General features: G+C 41.2%; 1 protein-coding gene across 5 annotated transcripts in view; it reads right to left on the bottom strand.

Annotated features, from left to right (window-relative positions):
• ELAVL2 (ELAV like RNA binding protein 2) overlaps nucleotides 1–27,760 on the bottom strand; it is a 101,051-nt gene that overhangs the window by 34,929 nt on the left and 38,362 nt on the right. For 2 of the 5 annotated variants that reach the window (XM_074931352.1, XM_074931355.1), the window contains exons 2-3: nucleotides 23,465–23,555; nucleotides 20,775–21,015 (exon numbers count right to left, since the gene is read on the bottom strand). In XM_074931352.1, the coding sequence (XP_074787453.1) occupies nucleotides 20,775–21,015; nucleotides 23,465–23,536 (313 nt within the window). In that variant the 5' untranslated portion in view covers nucleotides 23,537–23,555. The remainder of the gene's footprint in view (nucleotides 1–20,774; nucleotides 21,016–23,464; nucleotides 23,556–27,760) is intronic. The other 3 variants (XM_074931353.1, XM_074931356.1, XM_074931357.1) reach the window with 2 other exon arrangements.

Below are 27,760 nucleotides of genomic sequence, written 5' to 3'. Positions count from 1 at the left end.
CCCACCCTCAGCCGGTCAGGCTGGAAGTGAGACACAAACCCCGTGTTAAAATAAGAAAAAATTCAATACAATAAGAAGAAATTGAATACAACAGTGTGATAAACAATCTGAGCAACAACAGTAGCAATGATAACAACAATAAACAGCAATAATAGAGAAGAAAACAAAAGATATAGAGAGAAATACCGCAATGGTTACAGACACCCCCGTGCTCCCCGCGACCAAAGCCACAAAGGAAAGAGTTCCCATGCCCAGAGCTGAGGTCAGCATGGTATGAATAACCTGGCTGGAGATCCCTTCCCCATCTGTACTGGGGAAAATTAACCCTATCCTAACTGAACCAGGACATAATCCACCCCTTTATTCTATACCATCTGCGTCATGTCCAGCTGCCATTTAGCAGTTAGCAATAACAAAACAACAATTTACAAAGGCACAGCATAAGTCACAGCATGTTCTCACCCAGAATCAAGTCCCCCTGTGGTACGCATCGGACCTCTCCATTGTCCTCCATCACCCACCAGGTACACCCAGGTCCTTGGGCAAAAGCAATCCCGTGGATGGGTTTGCCTTTACCTTTACCTGGCGCAGGACTAAACCAGACCGTTTTCCCCAATATATTCCTCATGCACACCACAGGGACTTTATCCCCATGTCCAGCACGTGGAGGTTTCGACTGAGCCGGGCCAGCTCTACTGGCAGATCCTCTTGTGCTGACTAGCCAGGTGGCCTTTGCTAGATGCATGTCCCAGTGTTTGAAGGTCCCACCTCCCAGTGCTTTCAGTGTGGTTTTTAACAGTCCATTGCAGCGCTCGATCTTCCCAGAGGCTGGTGCGTGGTAGGGGATATGGCAGACCCACTCGATGCCGTGTTCTTCTGCCCAGGCATTTATGAGGTTGTTTCGGAAGCGGGTCCCGTTGTCTGACTCAGTTCTCTCTGAGGTGCCGTGTCGCCACAGGACTTGGGTTTCAAGGCCCAGGATGTTGTTCCGGGCGGTGGTGTGGGGCGCTGGGTAAGCTTCCAGCCATCCAGTGGTTACTTCCACCATCGTGAGCACGTGGTGCTTCCTGTGGCGGGTCTGTGGCAGTGTGATGTCGTCGATCTGCCAGGCCTCTCCATATCTATATTTCAGCCATCGCTCTCCATTCCGCTGGGGCTTCACCCGCTTGGCATGTTTGATTGCAGCACACATCTCACAGCCGTGGATGATCTCTGCAGTGGTGTCAATGGTGAGGTTCACCCCTCGATCTCGAGCCCACCTGTATGTTGCATCCCTACCTTGGTGGCCCGAGGTCTCATGGGCCCACCGGGCTATGAACAGTTCACCTTTGCGCTGCCAGTCCAAGTCCACCTGAGCCGCTCTGATCTTAGCAGCTTGGTCTGCCTGCTGGTTGTGTCCATGTTCATCAGTGGCCCGACTCTTGGGTACATGGACATCCACATGGCGCACCTTCACAACGAGGTTTTCCACACGGGCTGCAATGTCCTGCCATACTTCAGCAGCCCCGATGCTTTTACCCTTACGTTGCCAGTTGTTCTGCTTCCATTGCTGCAGCCATTTCCACAGGGTATTCGCCACTGCCCATGAGTCGGTGTAGAGGTAGAGCCTTGGCCACTTTTCCCGCTCAGCAATATCCAAAGCAAGCTGAACGGCTTTCACCTCTGCAAACTGGCTCGATTCACCCTGTGCCTCAGCAGCTTCAGTGACCCGTCGTGTGGGACTCTACACAGCAGCCTTCCATCGTTGATGTTTTCCCACAATGCGACAAGACCCATCAGCGAACAGGGCATATCGCTTCTCATCCGGCAGCTCGTTATATGGTGGGGCCTCCTTAGCACGTGTCACCTCCTGTTCTGGTGACATCCCGGAATCTTTGCTCTCTGGCCAGTTTGTGATCACCTCTAGTATCCCTGGGCGGCTGGGGTTCCCTGTTCGAGCTCGTTGTGTTATCAACACAACCCATTTACTCCACGTGGCATCTGTTGCACGATGTGTCAAGGGAGCCTTTCCTTTGAACATCCACCCCTGCACCGGCAGTCGGGGTGCCAGGAGGAGCTGTGTTTCAGTGCCGACCACTTCTGAGGCAGCCCGAACTCCTTCGTATGCTGCCAGTATCTCCTTCTCAGTTGGTGTGTAATTAGCTTCAGAGCCTTTGTATCCCCGGCTCCAAAAGCCCAGAGGTCGGCCTCGGGTTTCCCCAGGTGCTCTCTGCCAGAGGCTCCAGGTAGGGCCATTCTCCCCGGCTGCGGTGTAGAGCATGTTCTTAACCTCCTGCCCTTCCTGGACTGGCCCAAGGGCTACTGCCTGGGCAATCTCCGGCTTAATTTATTCAAAGGATTGTTGTTGCTCAGGGCCCCATTCAAAATCATTCTTCTTACGGGTTACGTGGTAGAGAGGGCTCACAATCAGGCTGTAGTTGGGGATGTGCATCCTCCAGAACCCCAGAGCCCAGGAAAGACTGAGTCTCCTTTTTAGAGGTTGGTGGGGCCATGGCTGTGATCTTGTTTATCACCTCCACTGGGATGTGGCGACGCCCATCTTGCCATTTTATCCCTAGGAATTGAATTTCCCTTGCAGGCCCCTTGACTTTCTTTTGCTTAACGGCAAAGCCGGCCTTCAGGAGGATTTCAATTATCTTCTTCCCTTTCTCAAAGACTTCCTCGGCTGTGTCCCCCCATACAATGATGTCATCAATGTGCTGCAGGTGTTCTGGAGCCCCACCTTTCTCCAGTGCAGTATGGACCAGTCCATGGCAAATGGTGGAGCTGTGGTTCCACCCCCGGGGCAATCGATTCCAGGTGTACTGGATGCCTCTCCAAGTGAACGCAAACTGTGGCCTGCACTCTGGCGCTATCGGAATGGAGAAGAACGCGTTAGCAATGTCAGGCGTGGCGTACCACTTGGCTGCCTTCGACTCCAGTTCATACTGGAGCTCCAGCATGTCCGGCACTGCAGCACTCATTGCTGGCGTGACTTCATTCAGGCCACGGTAGTCCACAGTCAGCCTCCATTCGCCATTGGGCTTTCTCACTGGCCATACAGGGCTGTTGAAGGGTGAGTGAGTTTTGCTGATCACCTTCTGGCTTTCTAGTTGATGGATCAGCTGATGGATGGGGACCAGGGAATCTCGGTCGGTGCGGTACTGCCGCCGGTGCACCGTCCTGGTAGCAATTGGCACTCGCTGCTCCTCAACCTTAAGCCGCCCCACCACTGAGGGATCCTCTGAGAGGCCGGGTAAGGTGGACAACTGTTCAACCTCCTCCAGGGCAGCTACACCAAAAGCCCACCAGTACCCTTTTGGGTCTCTGAAGTACCCTCTCCTGAGATAGTCTATGTCCAGGATGCACGGGGCATCTGGGCCAGTCACAATGGGGTGCTTATGCCAGTCCTTCCCAGTCAGGCTCACTTCAGCTTCCAGTAGGGTCAGCTGTTGGGATCCCCCTGTCACTCCGGAGATGCAGATGGATTCAACCCCACTGTAGCTCGATGGCATCAGGGTGCACTGTGCGCCAGTGTCCACCAAATCCTTACACTCTTGTGGGTCTGACGTGCCAGGCCATCGGATCCACACTGTCCAGTAAATCCGATGATCCCTTTCCTCCACCTGGCTGGAGGCAGGGCCCCTCTAATCCTTCTCATCATCACTCACTTCTTGCAAGAATGATTTACTGGTCCCCTCAAGAGGGTCAGACATAACGTTCACCATTCTGTTCTGCCTGGGGGATTTCTGACTGGACACTGGAGCTGCGCTCTTCTTGGAGGACTCCCCTTTGGTGATGGTCTTCCCTTTCAGCTGCTCTACTCGTGCAGCTAGGGCAGCAGTGGGCTGTCCATCCCACCTCCTCATGTTTTCTCCATGGTCACGGAGGAAAAACCACAGGGTGCCTCGTGGTGTGTGCCTTCTGCTGCCTTTCTCTTGGGTGGGGAAACGTTTACTTCTAATGGCTGAGACATCAGCCCGTGCAGGTGGAATGTGGAACATGTCCTCTTCCATTTTCTGGACCCTCTGAGACAGTTCCTCCACAGCTGAGACCCAGGAATGGTGAGATGAAGGGAGATTTCCCTCATATTGCCGGAGTTTGCCAACCACTCCATCCACTGTCAGAGTGTGGGTGTCTGTCCACCAGGACACTATTGCCAATGCTTTCGAGTGTGCTTCTGGTGCGCTCTTCAGGAACTTTTGCCACATCAGGTGTGTGCAAGGGGCCTGATCTGTGTCCATGGGTGACTGCTCATCATTCAGATTACCATAGATCATCTCAAACACAGCCAGTTCCCTGAGGTTCTGGATGCCTTTCTCAATGCTGGTCCATTTGCCTAGCTGACATAGGATATCATCCTTGTAGGGGTGCCTCTCCCTTACACTGAGCAGGAGTCGCTTCCAAAGGATGAGGGTTTGAGCCTGCTTCCCTATTTCCCTATCAATGCCAGCATCCTTGGCCAAAGATCCCAGCTGCCTGGCCTCTCTCCCCTCCATTTCAAAAGCACTGGCTCCATTGTCCCAGCATCGGAGCAGCCAGGTGCAAATCTGCTCGCCTCCCAGGCGGCCGAAATCTCTCCGCATATGTCGCAGCTCAGTTGGGGATAGAGATCGGATGGTCACCACTGGCCCTTCCTTCTGTTCCCCTGATGGGCCTGCCTCATCCCCATCCCCCACTTTGTGAACTGACTTTCTGGTATATTTTGTTTTCTGTACTGGGGCAACTGATACCAGCACTGGCTGGCTCTCTGGCTCAGTCGCTGTGCTGGTGGAGGTGACTGAAAATGGTTCTCCCTGTTCCCCTGGCCCAGATACTGTACCATTAACTTCACGCTCAGATTCTGTAGCCTTTTCTCCTCCTTGAGGGCAGTGGGTGGTATTAAAGAGGACACGGTAGGCATGGGCAAGTCCCCAACACAGTGCAGCGATTTGTGTCTCCTGGGTTTTGCCCGCTTGGTAACACACCCTTTCTAAGCACTCCATCAGCTTATCAGGGCTCTGCATTTGCTCAGGAGTGAAATTCCAAAGCATTGGAGGCGCCCACCGACTCAGGCCTTTGCCCATCTTTTCCCACACCCCTTGCCACTCACTATTATCTGACCTCGGGGCAGGTTTCTGGGCACTGCTGTTGTTAGAGAAGTGCCACATGGCCAAAACCGAAATCAGGCAGGCATTCAGAAGGCATTGTGCAGCAATCACAGTGGCCTGCAGGCTCCAAGGATAATTGAAAATCCCCAAAGCCGAGAGGATCTCTTCCCCTGGCTCGCCCACAGAGGGGGTGAGACTCCTAACTAAAGCCCAAACGGCAAACAGGTACCGGCTCACCCCCACAATACATTATAAGCAGTCAGTAACCAGTAAAACAAAACCATTCCCCTTAGACATTTTCCACCAACAACAAACACCAGCACTGGGAACACACAGTGGATATAAGGATTTATCCAGCCCCACCACGCAAGCAAGTGGGCCAGCATTGCAAATATTTTCTTATCAAGCAGTACAAATACAGACAGAAAAACTACACCCAACAGATTGCTGTAGCACACTCTGGTCAGGGTCTGTCCCTTTTTGAGTCGTATTTCAACCCTCTTGTGTCCCACGTTGGGCACCAAAAAAGGATGTGATGGTTTTAAGCCCTGCCGGGACCCAAGAGCACATTGTCGTTGTCCCTCCCCCACCCTCGGACACAAGTAGGGCACAAACCCCTGGTTAAAGAAATTTAATACAACAGTGTAATAAGCAATCTGAACAACAACAGTAGCCATGATAACTACTGTTATTCTGTTTATTGTTAACAAGAGAAAAGATATACAGAGCAATATTGAAATGGATACAGACAGCCCCGTGCTCCCCACGGCCAAAGCCGCAAAGGAAAAAAAAAATTCCTGCGCTCTGGACATGACATCAGCATGGTATGAATAACCTGGCTAGAGATCCCTCCCCACTTCTCTGCTGGTGACACTTAACCCTATCCTAGCTGAACCAGGACAGCAGGAAATGTCCCTGCAAGGTTACAAATGCGCCATGAACTAAGCTACATTTTCAGTAGTCTTGCAGCATTTTAACACTCCTGAAGAAGAACGCGTGTTGCTTTCTGCATAACATCATGATTAGAGAACAGCTGAATATTATGGTAGTTTTTTCATAACTGTTTAAAGCATCTTGGTGATTTATTACATCTGCTCTGAATGTTTTCCAGGCAAAAACATTAAATCTGATCCCAGAACTTTCTAGCAAATATCCAGCCTACTTATGTTCTGCTCTTGAAGTTTCCTGCTGTCCAGCTGTGTCCTCATGATTATCCTCTCTAAATAGCTACCGCTGAAGACAATATTCCTACATTCATGACTCAGAAGCTTGCCTTCCCAGACAAAATCCAGAGCCAATACTGCAGAACTCTGCTTGAGCACACTGCTGGTATGTTTTTTCAGCACTGCTCCATCAGTATACAATGGTATTTTTACCAGATGACTAACCGGTGCTGAAAAGCCAGCAACTTTCGTACCAGAAGAGCTCCTATTGCTGCGTTTTTTCTCAGGGTCAACGACTTGCATTATTTCAGCATGCCCTCCCTACTTGCGTGAACCAAAACATGCACCTTTCAACAGCCGCATGATGCCTTGAAAGACTGGCACACCCACCACACGAGGGAGTCCTTGGCTGCCGTTTCCCAGAGCTATCGAATACCCAATGCAAGGGCTGAGCAAACTTCCTTTTGGAAGTAACTGTTGATTAGAGTACCCCACTAATCCTGCACCTTGTCTGGAATTACTAAACATTCCTGTAAGGTTTGCAGACCACACAGATTACACAATCAACCACTTCAGGTAATCACTTTTTCCACAAAAAAGAAGGGAGCCACAACAAATACTACAGCCACCTGAGCTCTCTAAACCTTTTCAGTACATACTCAACTTGTTATAAAGTAGGACTATGAGTTCTATGAAGCAAAACAGGTTCATTTTAAGGAGCAAGCAAAGCTAGGTTTGTAAATTCCACCTCTCCTCTTCCTTACTTATCTCCTTAACACTTATAATTTAAGAAAAGTAGCCTCATTGAGTGCTATCAATGCTCTTTCTTAGAAGAACCCAATACTACCAATTTCACATGATCATCCTGATATGCATATTAAATAAAAAGCCAAAAACCCCAGAACACTACAGGTAATAATTCATCTGAAAACTAATACACATCACTAATCTGTAAAACTAGTTTCATGGTCTAGTACAAAAATTTACCACAAGCACATACTAATCGTATTCTGGAAGATTAAAAATCTCAATAGTAAATAACACATGTTCAAAAATTCACCTTCCACAGAGGGCAACCAGAAAATCTCAAGATAAGCAGGTGTTTATAGGATTTTTCTACAATAAGTCATTGATTTCAGTATAGCGGTGTTTCAGGCTACTTCAACTTCTGCAAAAAAAATCTTATTGTAAAATGCTGAATTAAAGAAATGGAACCAGCAAGAATTACAATATCACACAAAAGGAATGCTAAAAAAGCCTATCAAGAAAAATTACATACTATTTGCCTCAATATATGACAGTGAAGAATATACTTCTGAGCTTAAATAATGAAGTCTAGGAGCTGAAACTCAATGTCTGCAAGAATTCTAGTAGACTGAGAATGTTATTTATTTGTAGTTTAACTTCAGCTACATATGCTTCCTTCAGTGCTTTACCCCTTGAACATTTGTTGGCCAGTCCTTGATTGAAAGAGAATAGTCCTTTTTCTAGTGAATATTAAAACATATTCTGCCACCAGTCATGCAAGTATTCATTTTACATGTGTAACTTTAGAGCAGTAAATTTGTTTCTGTGTATAAAGTTGTTCCTTGAAGACCCACTAAAGTACTGTAAGAACAAGTCAGCTTCATATCTTTGTAAACAGGACCAAGTGAAAGTCTGAGCAACTTGGTGTTAGGCTTTATTCTGCCTTTCACCACTCCTAAAGCTGCACACACTGGTGGAAGAATGCTGTTAAATGAAACATACATAACATTACAAGCCTATATATAAAGGCTCTCATGATTTCCTCTCATGGACCTGTATTATTTTTCACAAGTCTCTAAAATTTCAGAGTGGAGATTTGTTCTCCAACTAGCACACAAAAGCAGAAGTGACATTGTATAAAAGACACAACACTATGTTAAGAGCAACCTAAAAACTGCAAGTAGTCACAGCCTATGGTACCCTCAAGGCAAGCCTGTGTGGCTGCCCAAAAGATCAACAGCAATTCTGGCCTGTAGTCCAAGTTTACAAACATAAAGAGACTGGTAAAGAGTTTCAGATATAGAAGTAAGAAACACTCAGATGTTTTGTTTTTTTGACCTTGCAATTCAGGACATAACAATGCTCCAGAATATGCTACGGTAATCCTCCTGAGACAAAGCCACAGAACACTCCTGTGCCAAGATAGGTGTATCATTCTGCCAGCACCAGCTGTTTTTCAAAAAAGTTACTGCATCTTCATAAATCACCTTTGTCAACTGTGTCTGATTTAAACCGCCGAGATTATCACAGTATTGCTTTGACACTGAATAAAAGTAGGAGCACACCCCTAAACATGCACTTCACTTAACTGTAGAACCGTACCTAAAACTAACTATATAGCTATGGTCTCTAAGAAGATCTAAAGAATATCATCGGTATTTCTTTCTTGACATTTACTTTTAATGTAAATTGTTCAAATTTCAGTACTTTGAAGTTGGCATTAAAGCCTGAACCACATTTAAAAGCAGCTTCAGCAACATGAGAGGAACTGCATGAGCCATGAGCAATCACCAATTTAACTGCAGTTCACTCATAGCTCCAGTAGATGGATTCTGTTTACTGAACACTCATATGCTACTGAGCTAGCAAGATAGGCAGATTGCAAGAAGACACCTGTAAAGCATGATCACTACTAGATTTCAGTATTTGATAGTCTGATATCTTTCTTCCAAACCCAGTTTCTCAGCTATTGCTCTGAATCTGGAAAAAACATAAATTGAGGACTGAATAACAAGGATCAAACACCAATCAAAGTATTTGACAGTTCATCCTGCCATACAATAAGATTATGTCTGTAACGTAGCTGTGAGTTATCCTAAAAAAAAAAAAAAAATCAGAATTTTTCAGGAAGAGAAACTGAACTTTCATCTTGGCCAGGTTCAACTCTACCTTAGTGCCATCCTCTCGCCTTGTATCTTGCATGGTTCTTCACATGTGAGGAACACCATCTCCTCCTTTGTCAACACAAACTTGATGTCAGATATAAAGATGAGTGTTGCAGACCCAGTTCTTCCCCAGAGCAGGCAGAGGAAGTCAAGGATAGGGGGTACTGTGGATGCTAAGACTTACATGAACCTGACCAAAGATGTTCAGTAAGCCTGAAGAGAGGGTTACTAACATACACATTTAAACGTAACTGTTAACAACCATGAACTGCTGGAAGTACCAATGACTGAACTAGAGAGGATGCTTTCCTACAAACTAGCTTGTCATACTATAAATAGAAGCTCTTTACTGCACTAAGATAAAAGTATACCATGGAATATGCTAAATCAGTTATTTCTTGAAAGCTGACTTTACCCTATTTTTTTACCACTAGTAACAGTAACATGTTCTACACAGCTGAGAATTTTTCTCTTTTGAAGACAATTTGTTCCTTATCAGGAATAAAGCCAGCAGTGCATTAAATATACAGAATATTAAATATACTGTACCACCTAATCACCTTAAATAAGCAGGTGGATAAAGCATTGTGTACTTCTGCTGGGATATTTAGAAGCATGCAGTAATTTGTGCATCCAAGTAAAAAACTAGCATGACACTTGAATGTAAATTCTTTTCCCAGACTTCACATTAACACATAGTGTTGTTGGAGTTTTGTTTTTCAGACTATCTGGTACTTGTTTTGAAGGACATCCTGAGATGTGCCATGATTGAAAGTTCTGAGAACTATCTTCCCCCCTAGGGCACATTTTGCAGAAGTTAACTTGCAGTATTGCTATCAACCATTTGGGTTTTTTTCTGGTCTTTACTCATGATTGAAAACCAAATGATAAACTGCTGTCAAAAGATATATTCTTTCCCTACTGTTAATTGTCAACTCAAAAAATACATCCTTCCAAGTATATCAAAGGGAAATATCCTTCTTTCAGTTTTTGGTAGCTGATTCACTAATCTGCAATACCAAGTAGTAGAAAACAAGCCATTCTCATTGTAGTTGGAAACTACACACAGGAAAAGGATATTCTGAGAAAAGCTGACATTTTCATTACTTGTAAGTGAAAGGTGTCTCCACAAATTTCTATTATTCTTATAGAAACACAGCAAAATTCTTCCAGAAGGAGGAATTTTTGTTTTAAAAAAAAGAGGGGAAGATAACTGATGCATCTTGTTATAGATGCAAGACTTCATAACCACTGTGAAGTAACATTAGGGTTCAAAAGTGTTTCAAAAAGGGTCGTGGCTTAACCTGCCATAGATATCAGAAAGACCAAGTGGAAAAAAAAAAAAAAAATCAACTTCCATCTTCAACAGCTCCAGAAGCTCAGAAGACAGGAAATAAATCAGACTACATGCCTCCTTCTGTTTTAGTCAGTACTACCAAATGTCTCAAAAAGGAAAAGTTAAAACCAAAGCAACTGAAACAACTGGTCAATACTGTGTAAAGCCTGAAGATGACATGGCTGTGCCTTTGATAACTGGAAGTTGATAGATTTACAAATTGTTAAAGGAGTCATAGAATGAAGTGCAGGATCTGAGCTGTATTTGCACCAGTTATTTTCCCTTTCCATGTGGATTAAAGTACTATATCACTAACACCAGAGGCTTGCACATTTTTCTTCTGCTGCCTTCTACTACTTTCTACCTACTTCTACTCACACTCAGCATACTCCAGGAAGACACAAAAAATCCAGAAAATAGTATAATAAATCCTTTTTTGCAGTTGTGAACAAAAAAATCTGTCAGCCTGGCAAATTTGTATGGCAAGAACTGTCAGTTAAAGCATACCATGATGAAGGAAAGAAAAATGTAGAAATAAAGTGCTTTCACATAAGCAAGTTAACACACGAGGTTAAACAAAGTTCCGGGTACATACATTGCTTCTATAATGCAGTATACTGGCTGCTTCAATGCATAATGGACCAACCATGAACCAGTTAGGACTGGATGCAGCATGAAGTCTTATTACTTGTGGTGGCTGAAAGTATCCACTTTCTATAGGGATACCCAGGTCCTTATAATCCACACAACCTCCCTGGAGTGAAAGGACTTCAGAGTGTGCAGGTCAGTAACACTACCATCCAAACTGAGGTAGACATCACTGAAACACACCACTCTATGATAAACACTTTGCACTAATCCTACAGCACAGTTACACTGAAAGGCAGTGATGCCTATAAAAACTTCAGATTACTTGAGGTCTCTTAAAATACACCAACTTCCAATAAAATTAATATTTAAACAGCTGGTGTAGAATCACTAGGACATACAAGCACCTATGAAAGAGTAAGCAGTGATGACATGCCAAACAGGCAGTCTGGGGACTCCCAAGGTGGAAGCTAAGAGCACGCAAGATATCACATCACTAGAGGACCAGCACCAGTTTGCAAGACCCAACGCTTTGATAGGCTTATTGTAAGATACTGCAATCACAGACAAGTAAATTTTATTTTGTTTGCAGAAAAGTGCAAGAGAATGTATATTGCATTAATCCCCATTTAAAAAAGCACATTTTTTCATCTTCACAAGCTGAAAAGCAAAAGATGATATTCTGATTCACTACATTCAGAGAGGTCCCTAATCATATTTAGCCTCATAAAGAGTTCCAACTTCTTGCTTATGCTGTATATTGAGCTCAGTTCATTAATTCAAGTTAATATATGGATTAATCAACTGTTAGACCACCTTAAAAATGGCTTACTTCCACAGTGTCAGTAGTAAGACCTGACTAACAAGGCAACTTAATTTAATCCCTGGGACTGACTATGCAGGTTTAATCAACAAGGTGTGGGTCGTTTTCCTTTTTATTTGAAAAAAAAAAAAAAAGCCTATGAACTTATAAAAGGTCAAAATAGTGTCATGCCTGCAAAAGAGTGAAAAGCAAGTGGAAAGGCAAAGACAGTCAAGTGCTATCTTGACCAACATAAAATGAACCAAGTTCCTTCATCTTCACCTGCCTGCATGACTCACTTTCCAAGAGACATGCAGAGTGCAATAAATTATGCAGTTTACTAAGGACAGTAAGTGGTCTTAAGTAATTTTCAATAACATTAAATAACAATACACAGAAGAGTAACTGTAGGTTACAATACCGCCTGGCTTAAGGCTATTAATAGTGCTCTGGATCCATACATACGGCTTGTTTGAAAAGATAACTCCAGGTTTATTCCTGCAGTCCAGACAATAGAACAGTACTGCAACCACCAGCTAGCTAACTAGGCCAATACTCTGCTGTTGCACTTTCTTCCAACAAGCACAAAGTTCAAAATTACTTTATTATCTTTGTGCTACAACACAGAGTCCCTAGGCTACAGAGACTGCATTTTAACAGCTACAGAGTTCAAAACATGGACTATCCTGAAAGTTAAAAAAAGCTCCCCTTCACACCCACCCCCAGAAAAATTTGTGTTTCAAGGTCTTAAGCAAGTTGCTCCAGAAAAAACTCACCATGTATAAATAGAAATTTGCCTCCAATCCCATTGAGTTTATTCTTTATTTCACTTGTTAGCCAAGTTCTGCACAAGGCATCCCCCTCTGGCAAGGTACCATTTGGCAGGCAACACCTTTTGTCCACATCTCTGCTCAAATCAGAAATCATCAGGCTGCCAGAACTTGCTCCTTATCTCAGCATACCACTAAAAAGCAGCTAGGAAGAACCCCTGCCTCTCAGACTCACACCACAAAAGAGCAGTCAGCTTTAGCTCATGCATCTTTTGGCTGTCAAACCACTCTCACTGTCCCACCCTGCATGCACTCAAAACCTTGCAGAAACATCTGACTGATTAGAGTAGTATAGGACTGCAAACATCAAACACTTTGAGAGTAAAGGCTAAGAAGGAAAAAGAGCATGGAAGTTCACGAAAATAGCCAGCCTCTTTTGGAAAGTGTCAAAGTTGTAGTGATCTGTTCATTTATGTGGTTCTCCCTGTTATCAGGCACTTGTGCTACATGAGCAAATACCTGGAATTACAGCTATTCACTGCCCTACTATTGTCAAAATTTTCATTTTTTGTCATGGGAATGCTTAAAACTTTCTACACTGTAGATAAACACTGTCACTTTGCAAACTAAGCCACTACACTGATATGTCATACTATTTGTCTCCTCTTTTTTCCTCTGGGACATGAAGAAAAAGGAAAACAACTTGCTTAGCTTGTCTCCTACCTCATTCTCCACATACAGAATTTAAAGGTGGCAACAAGTATAGAGTTTTAGATTAAGGCATGAGTATATCCCCCTACTTTCTTCCCATATTCCTGTAAGGTCAGTTTAGATGCCCTAGAATTAGTCTTACATTAGGGCAAGTGAAAGGTTTAGGGTTGAAGAGTAAGCTAACACTGTTCAAAGCAACAGTGACAAGCAACTTGAAAGAAACTGTCAGCCTAGGCTCAACTTAACAATAGGATAACTCTGAAACTATTTTTGTACAAACTGTAATGGTAAACATACTGACTATAACTGCATCAATGATCTTTGGAGTGTTCAACTTCTAGGCAATTTTTTTAAACCTGTAGTTTTAGACACCTGCTGAGTTGTGTGCTATATTTTGCATTTGCACTACATGTGAAACATTAATGGGACAACACCTCCAAGTATTTCAGAAATTAGTATCTGCACAGAGCAAGATGAAATATGCACAACTAGATAGTTACACACTTTTCTGTAAGACTGAAGTTGACAGGACAGAAGACAAGGAAATGAGACCCTTCCTCCACGTGCCACACTGTCCTTTTCCTAGATTGTAAAAGTCTATGAAATTTAAGGGTCATATAACAAAACCTGAAGAATTTTATTCTGAGCGCCTATAATGTTGGCTATACAGAAACCCCACTGCAATGTGACAGATAGTTGCCAGCCACAGGCCAAATGACAATATGGACTTTTAGGAAAGTTATGCAAAAAAGATCATGCTTTCAAACAACATGTAAACACCAAGCAAGGCAGTCTGATCAGTTTTGGAAAACAGACCCATATAACAGTGATCAACAAGAATGTCCTGAAATATACTTTTTCCTCTGTCATCATGTTTAGAAAGCAGAAAGTTTGATAGCAGAAGTGATTCAAAAAGAAACCTTCAGGTGGGGAGCACCTGGGTTATTATACTAAATGGAACAGTCTACTACCAGGGCTTCACAGCTACACAAGTCTACCAAAGTGAAATACTGTTCCAGGCTAGATCTCTAAACACATCCTGCCTCATTTTCTAGATGTGCTAAACCACAAACAAAATCTACATATATACATTATTACTAATTCAAACACACTGTTAAAGACAAGAAAAACTTATCTATCAAACATGTTCTCTTTTACAGAGAATAAGTTGTAAATTTTATGAGCATATGGTTATAACAGGAGAACAGTATAGAATCTCTGAAGCCAGGAAAACTAAGAAATTCTCCCAAATTTATAATATCTGATTTCAGCTGCTCTCTGAAATGAGAGTCTGAATTCCACAAAATTTCAGTTTAGCTGACAACTCTGCAAGCACTCCTGTCTAAATGACAAAGAAGCAAAGGGTTGAAATCATGGAGATTATGCCACAATGTGACAACTAAACATTTATCTTCACATGTACAACTGAATTTGCACTAGAGTGCTAAAAAGTGCAATTTTCTTTTTTGTAAAGACAACAAATTTATTGTCATTTTTACCTATATTAAAGTTTTAGAAAAGCAGGTCAGAAAATGCATTTTACCATGCTAAGGTAAGTCTTCATTTTGAAGTGGTAGCTACCACCATTGCTTACATTTTGTCAACAGCTGTTAGATTAATCTTAAAAGCTTGTGCTTTTAAGTATTTGAACAGGGCAGTTTGATAATTATGACTTCATTCCATTTTACCCTCTTCCCTTACACTTAAAGTATTTTTAGCTTGATTTTTATAATTATACATGCTTAACATTAGATTAAGTAGAATGTTATCCGCTGCTTTTAAATATGTAAAAGCACTTAAATTAAATCGCTATCTAGAACAGCTGATAAGAATTCAGTTATGATGCTCTATTGAGAGAACAGGGTCTCTCCCACTTATTGTACAACTATAATTAGTTCACATGGTAGTTTTGTACGTTGTACTCAACATACATCTGCACTAGTCAAAACCATGTAAGAGCTAACAGACACCAAGATACCTGGGCACAACAACTCATTCCAGTTAGATTCTCTGGTTAGCAAGTGAAGACAGGCGACATCTGTGCCCCACTTCTCAGATGCTGCTCTAAACATGATTCTCACACAAAGACACTCTTATTCAGTACCTTTAAATTCTTCGTTAGTATCAAGGTTTAATTTCTTTGCTATTTCAATTGTTGAAAACACTTTCAGTGTTTTTCTATCAGCTGAGCAAGTAAACTTCACTTCAGGTACTAATGTTGCCCCAGCAATAAGTTGTGCCCATGAACTGCATGCTTGGAGATGACCAGCAGGAACCTTCTACAGCTCAGGTTTCTTCCCTACCTCCTTCACAAATAAACTCTTAGATAAAAATCTAAGGGACACAAACTTTATGTTGACAGTACACTACATGGAACTATAACCATTGACTGACACAATTAAGATGTTTTAACAAATTTGACTTAAAAAAAAGCATTACAAACTACTAGAACAGACTTTCAGAAACAGTGCTTCAGACTGCTCACATGAAAGTAAGAAGGGATCACCAGGGTGCCTCCCTTCCCTACAATAGGTTTTCTAGAGGCAGGGAGGCCCTCAAGCTCAACTCATGTCAATCCTAAAGCGTGCAGACAGCTTCATGGAACTGGGGCACTGCTATAATGCAGTCTTTAATGCACTCCAGTGTTGCAGATATGACTGCAAATTAACTATTAAATAATAGGGTGGGAAATAATTTGGTTCAAATTCACAGGATGCTCTGACAAGTATTTAGGTCAAGATGGCAGTAAACATCCTTGATCCCCCTGAATTTCAACACAGGTCACTGGCAAACCCAGCATGTAGCAGACATATGTTGTAGTATGTCTTAATTTGCTAGTGGATCACATCAGTGGGGTATGGTTTGGGACTCTTGACACTGCCTGCTAACACAGGTAGGTTAGAATTTCTTATTTTCTTCATCAAAAAATGTTTCACTGCCAAGAAATGATTCACCTGCATGCTTCATTTCGTTCCCTAATGCAGTTACTACTGGATTTTTTACTGTTCCTATACTGGAACTCTCATCTACGTGGCGAACAGCTCTCAGCTCCAGCCTATCACAACTGAAGTTTCACTCATGAAGTAGCCAGAGGATGCATCCAGTACTGATATGGACCAACCTGAATTAGAAAGCCAAAGGCAGACCAAAGTTTTGTCCCTTATCAATTCTCAATTGCAGTTTAGCCTGTATGAAAGTATATTTCAATTTCTATGCTCCCCTAAACTGCTTACCAATTAAATTATTCACTAAGTATCTAGTACTCATGATAGTCCATTTAAGGTGAGAAAAAAATACTGGTTTAACATAGGAATTAAACCAATACAATTCTGAAATTCATGACAAATTTACTCCTTCATACAAGCCTGGTAACAATCCCTGTTCTGAACTGTAGAAAGAAAAGGCAAATTTGCTTTTGAAGACCTCTGTAAAAAAACTGAAAATAAGTAAGAACAGGACTAGAACTAGAGCATTCTCTCCCCAGCATCTATGAACTCAAGGTAATCTTGCTCCAGGCTACTTAAATCACAAGTATTTCTCCCAATGCAGTTAGTTACAAGGTCAGACACCACATTTCTCAATCTCATTTATACTAAAACCTTTTGAAACAAGACTGATGCAATGTTTTTGCCAGCAGGTGAACGTATGCCTGAAAGCTGAGAAGCTGCTCCTTGATGAGGTAGAAACACCAACTCCAGCTCCAACAGTTCCCACACTGGGATTCTTGCTTACCAAGAAAGTAACTTAAATTCAGGATCCTTCTTAGTCATCTGTTTACACTATACAGAAGATATCACACCTTCAAAGAAGAGGTCTGCAACTGAGTCTTGCTATTGAGGCAAGTAGTCTTTTGACACTAGTAGCAATGTGAGCTTCTAGCAAAACATCAAAATCATCATGTAAGGATGTGGGCAATTTGCACATCCATCATTTAAGACCTTGAGGCTCACTTCTGTTTGCCTGCAGCTGCCTCGTAATTGAGAGGAATGTAATCCTTAAGCAACTTTAATAAGGAATGCTAAATATGTCAACTCAGATCTGCAAGACAGAGATAAATACTTTGAATAGTCATCCCACTAACCGATCAAGTACCCGTTTTATCTTTCCACTCCTGGAACAAAAGGTCAGGAAACAGTTAAGTAAAGGACCTTTTGTTTCAAAACACTTAAGTAATTGCCTATAAAGACAGGCTCTTACATCAACAGCCTTCAGCAGAAGACAGCAAGGTGTAGCAGCATCAGCCCAGTTTCTTTGGCATTCCCATGCACATTCAGTATCGTTCACAGTGAGAGCAGAAATTGCCCTGAGGTCTGGTCAGCCTGGAAGGACTAAAAGCAATGGTTTCAGTATAACCAAGGCTACCATGCTGAAGCACAGTACTTTACAGACCCAACCACTCACTCCACTGCCTAATGTCTTAAGAGCAAGCCACCTGCTATGGGAAGAAGTGCTGGTCATTCATATCAAAATGGGAGGCAAAGCAACCTTCATTCAACACCACAGACAGGGACTATTCAATAAGAAGGAAGTCAAAGGATCAGTGTTGGGCTTTAAGAAGACTCTTATCTTGACTCATTTTGTGTCACTAAGTGGTCCCTACCTCAGAAAGGGTAAATTGTCAGCAATCGCTAACTGAAATGAAGAACAGCCATGAAGCATGGCCTAGTGAATTCCTCAAGACAAGGGTATAAGTTCTGGCAGTCATCTTTTAAAAGTCATACTCTTCATGCAGGATTCCCTTGTTTTGGAGGAATTTGCTTTCAAATTAAACAAACTACATGTAGCGTAGTCAGTAGAAAAGATCAAGACTTAAAAGCCATTCTTTCAGTCTCAGCACAGCATCACGTCATTAGGCCTGAGTATGGCCATTTCTCCTCTTTAGTTTCTACTTTGTAAGAAGTCTGATACTCTATAGATCTGAAGTCCTGAAGTCTGATGCTCTATAGATCTGAACTGCAGGAAGTCCAAGAAGTAGGGCTTGAGAATCCACCTTGTGACTGGGGACACAGAAGTGTAGTTTGACAACAAAAACTGTTTAGAGGACAGTAGCCAAGACCAGTAATCAAGACTGAATAATGCCAAAAACATTCCTTTATATGTAGCAGGTTGCCACACCATGCACAAGTAAAAAAACTTATTAGACAGTCACAGATGCTGTCTCCAGCATGCAGAGAATGAAGACAGGAAAAAAGCATCCTCAAAGAGATGATTATTGCCCTAACTTCAGCTCAGATAGCATTAATTTTTCTCTTAGTAGCTAGAACAGTGCTGTGTTTTAGATTCAAGTATGGGATTTTGTATGACAAAAGTATTGATAACATAGCAACAACTGAGAACATCAGTAAGAGATCAACGACTCTCCAGCTCCACACATCTTGCTTGGTGCACAGGCATACAAGAAGCTGGGAGGGGGCACGGCCAGAGCACTGGATCCAAATTAGCCAATGAAATATTCCATATCATGTAACATCATGCTCAGTATATAAAGGAGAGTCAGCCAGGAAGGAGGCTCTTTCATTTTCAGAGTTGTAGTTTTGGGATCTTGAGTTTTTTGGGATCACTAGTCAAGAATGGGCTGTGTTTCAGTTGGCAGGTGGTGAGCAATCACTTTGTGCATTACCCACTTGTACTTTCTATTATTGTTACTGTTTTATTTTATTACAATTAAACTGTTTTTATCTCAAACTATGAGTCTCCCTTCACCCCTGCAATTTCCCTTCCATCCCCCAAGCTGAGGAGGGTGAACAAGCAGCTGAGTGGTGTTTGGCTGCCAGTGGAGTTTAAACCATAACAATTCTTCAGTGTCATATCAGTATTTTCCTTAATTGTGTATTAGCAGAATGAAGGTATGAGCACTGGCAATTAATGTACTTTGTATTATTCAAAAAAGGTACAGGCTCTGGCTAAAGTCAGTCTCACTGTGCAGCTGACAGATGGTCAAATTTAGAAGAGATCCTTAACAGCTCACTCTGCTCACCCTCAGCAGGTGCAGACATGGATGAACTAAACACCTGGGAAATCTTAGCCTTGGTATCTTTTTGCAGCCAGGTTCTTTTCTAAGCATCATCCTTATACTGATGACACCCTAGTGTCTGCATCAGTGTGGGAAAAACGTGGCATAACTTCTTCTGTCACACTACAGGAGCAAGTATGCCATCAGGACAATAGAAGCAAGCATGTGCTGCATGCCAAAAACAAAGCCTGGGGTTGGTGCCAGAGTTGCCTGAGGTTTTTAGGCCTTGTCCTCCACTATTCATGTACACAGTTGGGGAACACATCTCAAGCATATCCAAGTTCAACACAAATGTTTAGTAGGGGCTGAAGCCACACACAGTCTGCATCAACTAAAGCTTTGGTCTTCCCCGCTTCCCACTGTTGCTGCTTATGGAACACCTGAATCACAAAGAAGTTTTAGTGTGAAAAAAATGTCCAAGTTCTGCCATTACCTTCTGATAACAGGAAAGTATTGGTGTCTACCTCTTAAATGAAAGCATAGAGAATATGCAGGCTCAAAGAAGTGTAGTTTTAAACACACATAAACCACACAGTACGTTCAGGAGTTGCAACTAAAGACATAAGTTAAAGATGTGCTCTTGAAAGCTGGATATTTGAGGACTCTGCAAAAAAAGCCAGGAAATATAGTACCAAAGTCAACATTCCCAAACAAAACTAATTAAATGTTGACATAAGTGGTACATCAATGTTTTTTAATTTTAGAAAGCTTAGAGTTGAAAAACAGAGATGAGACAAACTGAATTTTGCCAACCATCCTTTCATTCTTGTTTTAAAGTGCAGGCATCCATCTGGTAGTTCTCTGAAAGTCAAACAACTGATCTAAATACATGCGACCTGTGCGCCAGCAGTTGCCAAAATAAAGTACTAATTGAATACATCACACTGCACTTCATACTTGTACTCTCAGACAGCACATATTGATTCAAATGTGCATCCTTAAGAAATTGCTCAAGTACCAGAAGGCAGAAGCAGCTTCACCTACAAAGTAAGGTAGTCTGCCCTTTTTACCAAGGTACAAGTTTAATTCCCTGAATCCTGGTAAAAGGAAGTTTTGCATCAGCTAGGACTAATGAAGTCATGACTCCAGTGGAGCCGAATAAAAACTCAAGTAAACCTTGAATAAGTATCTGCTTTTCAACACCTGAATCTTCTTTCTAAAAACTCTAAAGCTCAGAAGATTTAAATGCCCAGTTAGCATTTATAGCACTCATATAAACCTGGACAAAATGCAAATACAGTGTTTGGGTGTATAATCTAGATAATGATGAACCTAAGTTCCTTTTCACTAGCAACATTAGCATTGGTTTCTTCCACCTTTATTCCATGATTTAAGAGAATTGCAAAACATCACCTGACAGCTCACTGCTTGGAAAATGAAAATATGAAGAAAAACTCAAAACCAACACACCTGTTATTTTGTCCCTGACAAGCTTGCAGGATTCTATCTCCCCAATGCTGCCAAACAGACTCTTCAGCTCCTCTTGTGTCATGTTCTGAGGAAGGTAGTTGACTATTAAATTGGTCTTGCTGTCTTCTGTATTCCCAGAATTAACTGGTGATGAGCAATTGTTTACTGTGGTTGAACTATGGGCTGTGTTATTGCAAGTTGGTCCATTAGACAGTTGTGTTTCCATGGCAGCAATTACCTGCTGAAAAACACAGAAAACAAGAACCATCAAAATTCGTATTTCACCATCTATTAGGACAGTCCAGACAAGAATCTAAAAGATGTTACTATGCAGAAACTGTATTGCCAGGACTATATATTGCCTCTATATGCAAAAAACCCCCACCAATACAGAAGTATTTTAACTGTTAGTCAAGGCAATACTTCAAAAACTTAGAGGCAAATAAAGTTGTCACTAAAATCTTCCAGAAGCAATCTCAATAAAGTTAACACTCAAAGCTTAGTTTCCATCCTCCCTCATTCCCTTCATTAGGGGCATCACAGCCTTTCTAGTATACAAGTTATCAAGCAGAATTGGCCTGTTGCAAGGGTAATCAGTTCTATTAACTTATAACTGATAGCTGAAATGATACGAATTATAGCATTTAAAGTGATAGCATTTGGTTATTCTCAGAACCAGATGAGTGTTAACTGTATCCTGAGCTTATTTTTCATAAGCAGTGGCAGAAAGCAAGATTAGTAATTTAAAGAGATACTTAGAAAGGTATAGGAACGTGTTGGGATGGAAGACAAGCCCTTCCTTGATAACCTCTAGGTCAACTCTGTCACCACAGGTTACAAGTAGGCTTCCAAATGCTTTTATTTGATTAAACTGACAATTCCTCACTTCTTCCCTCCCCTGCACCTTAGAAACACTTGAATTTGATACTTCAACTTGATTTACTTTTAGATATCAAAATTAGGGAGTGATCACCACTCTAGAAACTACTGTGTTTCACCCTAAAGTAACTGACTTTATGATTGGCAGGTACAACAGCAATCATTTGGAGAAGTGTCAGTACTTGCCCACAAGCTACCACATGTACTAAAGGCTCTCTGCCACCTCAGTCAGCCACTGAATGGTAACAGTAGGTAAATACAGCAGATTTTTAATGTCAGCCTAATAGTCAATGATTAGGCAGCCTACCCGTGAGACCAACTAAAGACAACGTCCAGTAGAAAATTCTATACATTAATTCTCCACTAATAAACATTTCAACACAGAAGCAAGACTCATCAAGAAGTTTCACTAAAAAAGAAATCCAGCAATCACTGAAATCCAACCTCGTATTTAAATTTCTAGGAGGAATTCTCACACAAAAAAGCCTATTGTAAAATCACAGTGTAATGTCAGGACCTTTGGAGGTTATCTGTCCTAACTGTCCTGTTCAAAGCAGCATATGCATTCAATGCATACTCAAACAGCTGATCAGGTCAAATGTACTCAGGGAGTGCAAATCTGAATTTTCTAAAAACAGAGGGAGTAAGTTCAGTGTCTTAAACTACAATTCAGACATTCCTGGGAACATATTTCTGTGTTCTGCAACAGAGTTATTTTCCATGAAACTACTTCAGAACAGTGTGGGGAAAAAAAACATCTATTAAGAACATTAATTACATTAAAAACATTCAATGTGAAAGTGTGATCTGGTTTTCCTGAGGAGCTACAACTGGAACAACATTTTCTTCCCTTGTGAGAAACTCAGAGGGGTAACCTCCTCCTGGCACTGTGATAAAACAAGTTGCTGTCAAGATGAGAAAGTAGATGATCCCAGTTAAGGTAAATTACTTTTCAAAACACTGATGTATCTGGCAGAGCTAGTAGCCACATATACTGCACTCTGACTGAGGGTCTCTAGGATTGCCTAAACACCCCCCCCCCCCCCCTTTTCCTTAAAGTCTTCATTGATAAAAAGTAGCAGGATTTAACAAGGATAACAAACAGTCCTCACTTAACTACACATTTATTTTCCTGTTCAGGTGGCAAGAATGAGATCCTAAGCCAACATTCGAGTGAACAGCTGCTGCAGTAGCCTGTGTATGCTGAAATTACAGCATTTCTCAGCTATAGAACCATCTGCTCTGAATAAAGTGATACTGATATGTTTTACAAATAATGCATATTCCATTGATAGGTTGAATACAACTGTTCATAAAACACAAAGCACATCTTCAGCAATTACTAAATATTTTCCACACTGAAAAGTAGTTTGATAAATTTACAGTTTTGAAACAATTTCTTAAGAGTAAGAATGTAAATATACTTTTAAATTAGTAATCAAAAATACACAGTACACAGGTTTTTAAAATTACTGAAATTTAGTATTCAGACCATACCAAAACCATTTTAGTACAATACTACTCTTCAATTATCCACCAGGCATTTTGAATTAATACTAAAATCTAATTGACATTAGAAGAAAGGCAAGCCACTGCAGTTTAATTTCTACAGGAGATCACCATATTATAGAAAAAGTTGTCATGGTACGCCAGTGTGCTCTGGGCTCTCACAGAATAAGGACACAACCTAAAGCCTATAACAAAAGCAGAGAGTTAATGTTTCAAATAGGAAATTAAAGAGTTTGGTATGGCCTCAGCACTATTAACATGTAAAAAAGCAGCCTACAGAATTTAAGAAAAAACCCACAGACCCCAGTCCAAGGCTCTGCTGCCCACGAACCACTTCTAAGCAGAGAAGCCACATCACACAGTCTGACTGCCATGTTAGTTTGGAGTTGCCGTCTGCAATGTGGACACAAAAAGTACCGTATGTTAGATTAGCAAGATAATGCAACAAATCAGTTTGTACAAATTTACAGTAATTGCATTTATATTCCCAGCACGTCCATGCAGTGTGGCTTAATTGGATTTGAGGCAATTCCAATCTAATCTTTCCAAATTCAGTTCTAAAGTTATTTTTCTTACATGATGCTTATTTTTAAGAAGATTTAAAAGATAACACAGTCTAGTTACCCCTGCATCTACCCTGGAAACTACTTCCAGAACCACACCATGCCTAGAAGGAACTATACCGTAAACCGAATTTTTAGATCTTGAAGACTAAAGGACAGACAGACAAGCAGGGAGTTGACTTTCCATTAACATTTCCATTAGCACACAAGATGACCATGCACCATTGAAAGACAGCTCCCCTTACATGCCTTTCCCAGCCCATGAAAAAATACACATGACAAACTACTTTGTCAGAATCCAGACTGTTCTTAAAAACCTAGGTTTTAAAAATCAAAGTCTTGCTCAGGCAGTGTTCAGTCAGTTTCCCTGCAACAGATGTTTAAGAGTACTACTTGCCATACCAAGTGGCAGTAGAGTCAAGGATTTCTCAAGTGGAGTAACTGGAGCAAAATATGCAAGACATAGTTCTTCATAAGGGTATTTTTGTCCCAAAGCACACTGTTGTTTGTTTTTAAATAAAATATCATTGCAAACCCAGTTGGATTGAACAGTGCTAGGAGGATACCACAAAAGCTAATGGGCCATTTGCAGATGATTACAAGTAGACCAGATGTTAAATATAACCACAATGCGGCACAAACAGAAAGGCTCCTGACTGTTGCCACAGCTTGAGACTGGTGTAAATACAAGAGATCCTTCTTGTCCCTGGTTAGCAGATGTTATAAATCTAAACTTGATAAAAAACCAAGGACACAGATTTTGGAAGGCTGCTGCATCCAGCGTTTATAAACACATACTTCAGAACAATTTTTCCTCCTTTAAGTGTAAATTAATGTTCATTTCAGTTTGCTACCGAAGTCCATATGGTTTGCTGACTTCACATCTGGTCTTTATTTCTAACTTAAGTTGATAAAGACTTTTTTTTTTTTTTTAAATACAAAACACTGAAGACTTGATATCAGCTCCAAGCTTGCAAACCATTCTCTCTGGTCTCAACCCAAAACCAGTGCTAACAACCACACTCCTGAAGCTCTGCAATATATATACAGGCAAGTATGTAATGAACTGCTTATTACATGAAGAAAAACTGAAATTCTCAGCTGACTTCTTTTAAGTTGAGAGAAGCTTTATTAAGGAGACTGCACTTAAGTGGCAGTTTACAAAACTGTCCTACAGAGACTGCATAAGATGATATATGTGAACCTCTATAGCTCTCAGCAAAGCAGCATGACCGAATAGATTTTCTTCCTCTGAGCCATGGGATGAAGATGGGAAACTCCAATAGGGGTTTACTTGCATGCACAGAACTTCAGTGTACTCGCTACACATACTTCACTGTACCCTCCAGCATCACAGCACTTCTGAAAAAAGGAACAAGCACCTCTCATTTGAAGTACGTCCAGTTTGCATAACACACCTGTCTTCACTGAAATATACACTGATGTGAGTACCCTGTGGAACAAGTCAGTTCTCTAAATACCACATCATCATTATGTCTCAAACCCAAATTTTGCTCTAACAATTCCTTTACCATTTTTATTACTTTCAAAACTGAAAAGAATGCTCTTTCATATCTATTTGGAAACTAGAGTTCTTACCCTTTTATTTACACTTCTACCTGACCTGAAAAAAAGAGACATAGCTAATTACACCAAAGAAAAAACCCATCATTTTCAAAGTAGTTTCCAGCCTAGCCACTGTACTCTGAAATGAAAATGGCGTATTAGCATAGCATTCGAGCTGTGAATAGTCTCCAAAAGTAGTATAAAGTACAGAACTACTTAAGAATAACTGGTACCATTAAAAAAGCTAATACAGTTTTTGACTATTTGCCTCAGAGACAGTATTACACTTCAGATTATTACAATAGCTCAGCAGTTACTGTATTCAAAACCTAGTAAATTCAGGGAACAGGGCTCCATGCCTATTAAAGAAACATGTTTGTTTTAAAACAAAGTCAGACTGAGGAGAACAATTAAGTTGGGAAAGGAAGGAAGCAGAACTGGAGACAAAGTTGTTCAATTCAACAAACTGAGTAGCTCCCTCTTCACAGAGCATGGGAGCCATCTACCTTTCAATAAACTTAACTTTTAATTCACCAAGCACAGTTAAGATTTTAAATCCAAAACCTCTTGAACACTGTGGCATTAACTGAAACCCAAGTTTCTAATTAGCTGCAGTTCAAGTCATAAATAAAGGTTTGCCTAGCAGAGAAGCAAGTAGGCTTTTTTTTTTAAGACCAAAGACATCAGGAGTTAAAAAGCCATATGGTTTATGTGATTAGTTCTGGTTGCCATAGAACAGTTCCAATTATAACAGTAGATTTTTGTATAAGAGCTTTAGAAAATAAAATGGAGCCATCAAGTTGAAGACCAGTAAAACAATAGTCACATTGGTCCACTAATTTTCCTGCAAAACAGGTATTTTGGTATGTAATACTCTCAACTGCTCATGCTCAGCTGAAAATAGAAGCTGAGACTGGATCCTAGCAGTGTTGTGACAGAACCAAGGTGAGGTGACAAAACAGAAGAGCCTTCAACCACTCTTACCACCTCATATACATATTCTGTGGAGAAACCTTCAAGTGCATCACACTTCTGGCCAAAGCTTTTCTACTGTCTGTTCTGATTCGTAACTGTGCATGCCTATCATTGAGGGGAAAAAAAAGTTATTTCACATAGGTTTTATAAAGAATTTACTTCTATTTATATACACCACATCAAAAAAAAAAAAAATCACTGCACAGATGCCTGTCCTGATTAAGCAATATACTTCTAAATGGTATTATTACATAGAGATGATTATAGAAAAATCAGCACCCTGAATCTAAGTGGCCAGACACCAGATATTAAACAAATCTGATGCCTCAAACAGGTTACCACTGTACAGAGGCAACTGAAGCTGCACCATGAGATGCCTCCTGCCTCAAGGGTCACAGCTGATACAATGCTCTTGATAAAGTCCTAAGAGTGCCTAAACATGCCCCTGAAGAGCCTTTGAAAGTTACATACCAGGGGACTTTCAGAACATGCTTTAGAATTCAGTATTTGCCCTTTTCCATCCGGGGTATAGACAGTGCAATGGAAGCACACAACAATTATCACATATTGCTATTTGGATAAGCAGATGTTACAGATTATTTTCATAAAACTAGACAGTAGAACAAACAGAACCCCATGGCTAAGTACAGTGTCCTTTATATCTTCCAGATATGAAAGTCTAAACCTTAGTTTCAGCTTGTAATAAGGTTATTCTCTTTTTTTAAATTAAAATATCCAGTATGTTTTACAGAGGATTTATACCGCCTACTTTGACTCACAACAGTTAATGAAGGTAATTTAGTAAGGATAAGCTGTTTGTTGTCTGTGAGGAGTGTTACTACACACCTTAAATAAAAGGGAAAAAAAAAATTATTTGAGGGCTCAGTAAAAGGCAATAGCTCTGACACAACCTAGATACTGAATTTTGCTTTAAAAAACAGAACTCAGAATTTTAATACACCCCCAAAAATATTTAAGAGCACAGTTATTTGTATTTTGAATCGCTGCAATTCTTAAGGCTTCCTCTTTACTGATTTTTATCTTTACTGGAGTCTTAATTTGAAGGGCTCTTTTTTTCTTCAAGTAGTCAAATATCGTATGAGCCTGCAAGAAAGCACAGCATTAATTCATGCATACTCAAAAAAGCTGTACAGTAAGAGATAATGGAGGCTGTTGAATCTGGCATATGCTAAAACTAGTACAGGGGCTGCTAGAATATCCCAAACTTCTTTATGGATAGAGGTATACAAAGGCCAGAGGGCATCTCTTCAGTCAACAGCCTTGCTTGTCAGAACAAACCACTACTCACTCTTTCGGTTTGCCCTGTAGGAAGAATAGTTGTCAAGGAGAACCTGACGGTTATTCTGATGTCCACACATTAACAGCACATACTGTGCTTGTCAGTCTGCACAAACAAGCTAAACAATACTGATTTCTTAAGTCTGTATTTTCACTGTTACTTTAAAACAGTATAGACCGGAATTACTCTATTAG

The sequence above is a fragment of the Athene noctua genome, chromosome Z (assembly GCF_965140245.1).
Source record: "Athene noctua chromosome Z, bAthNoc1.hap1.1, whole genome shotgun sequence".
NCBI classification, from domain to species: Eukaryota; Metazoa; Chordata; class Aves; order Strigiformes; family Strigidae; genus Athene; species Athene noctua.
The sequence above is the reverse complement of the archived record's forward strand: the minus strand, read 5'-3'. Positions and strand labels throughout refer to the sequence as shown.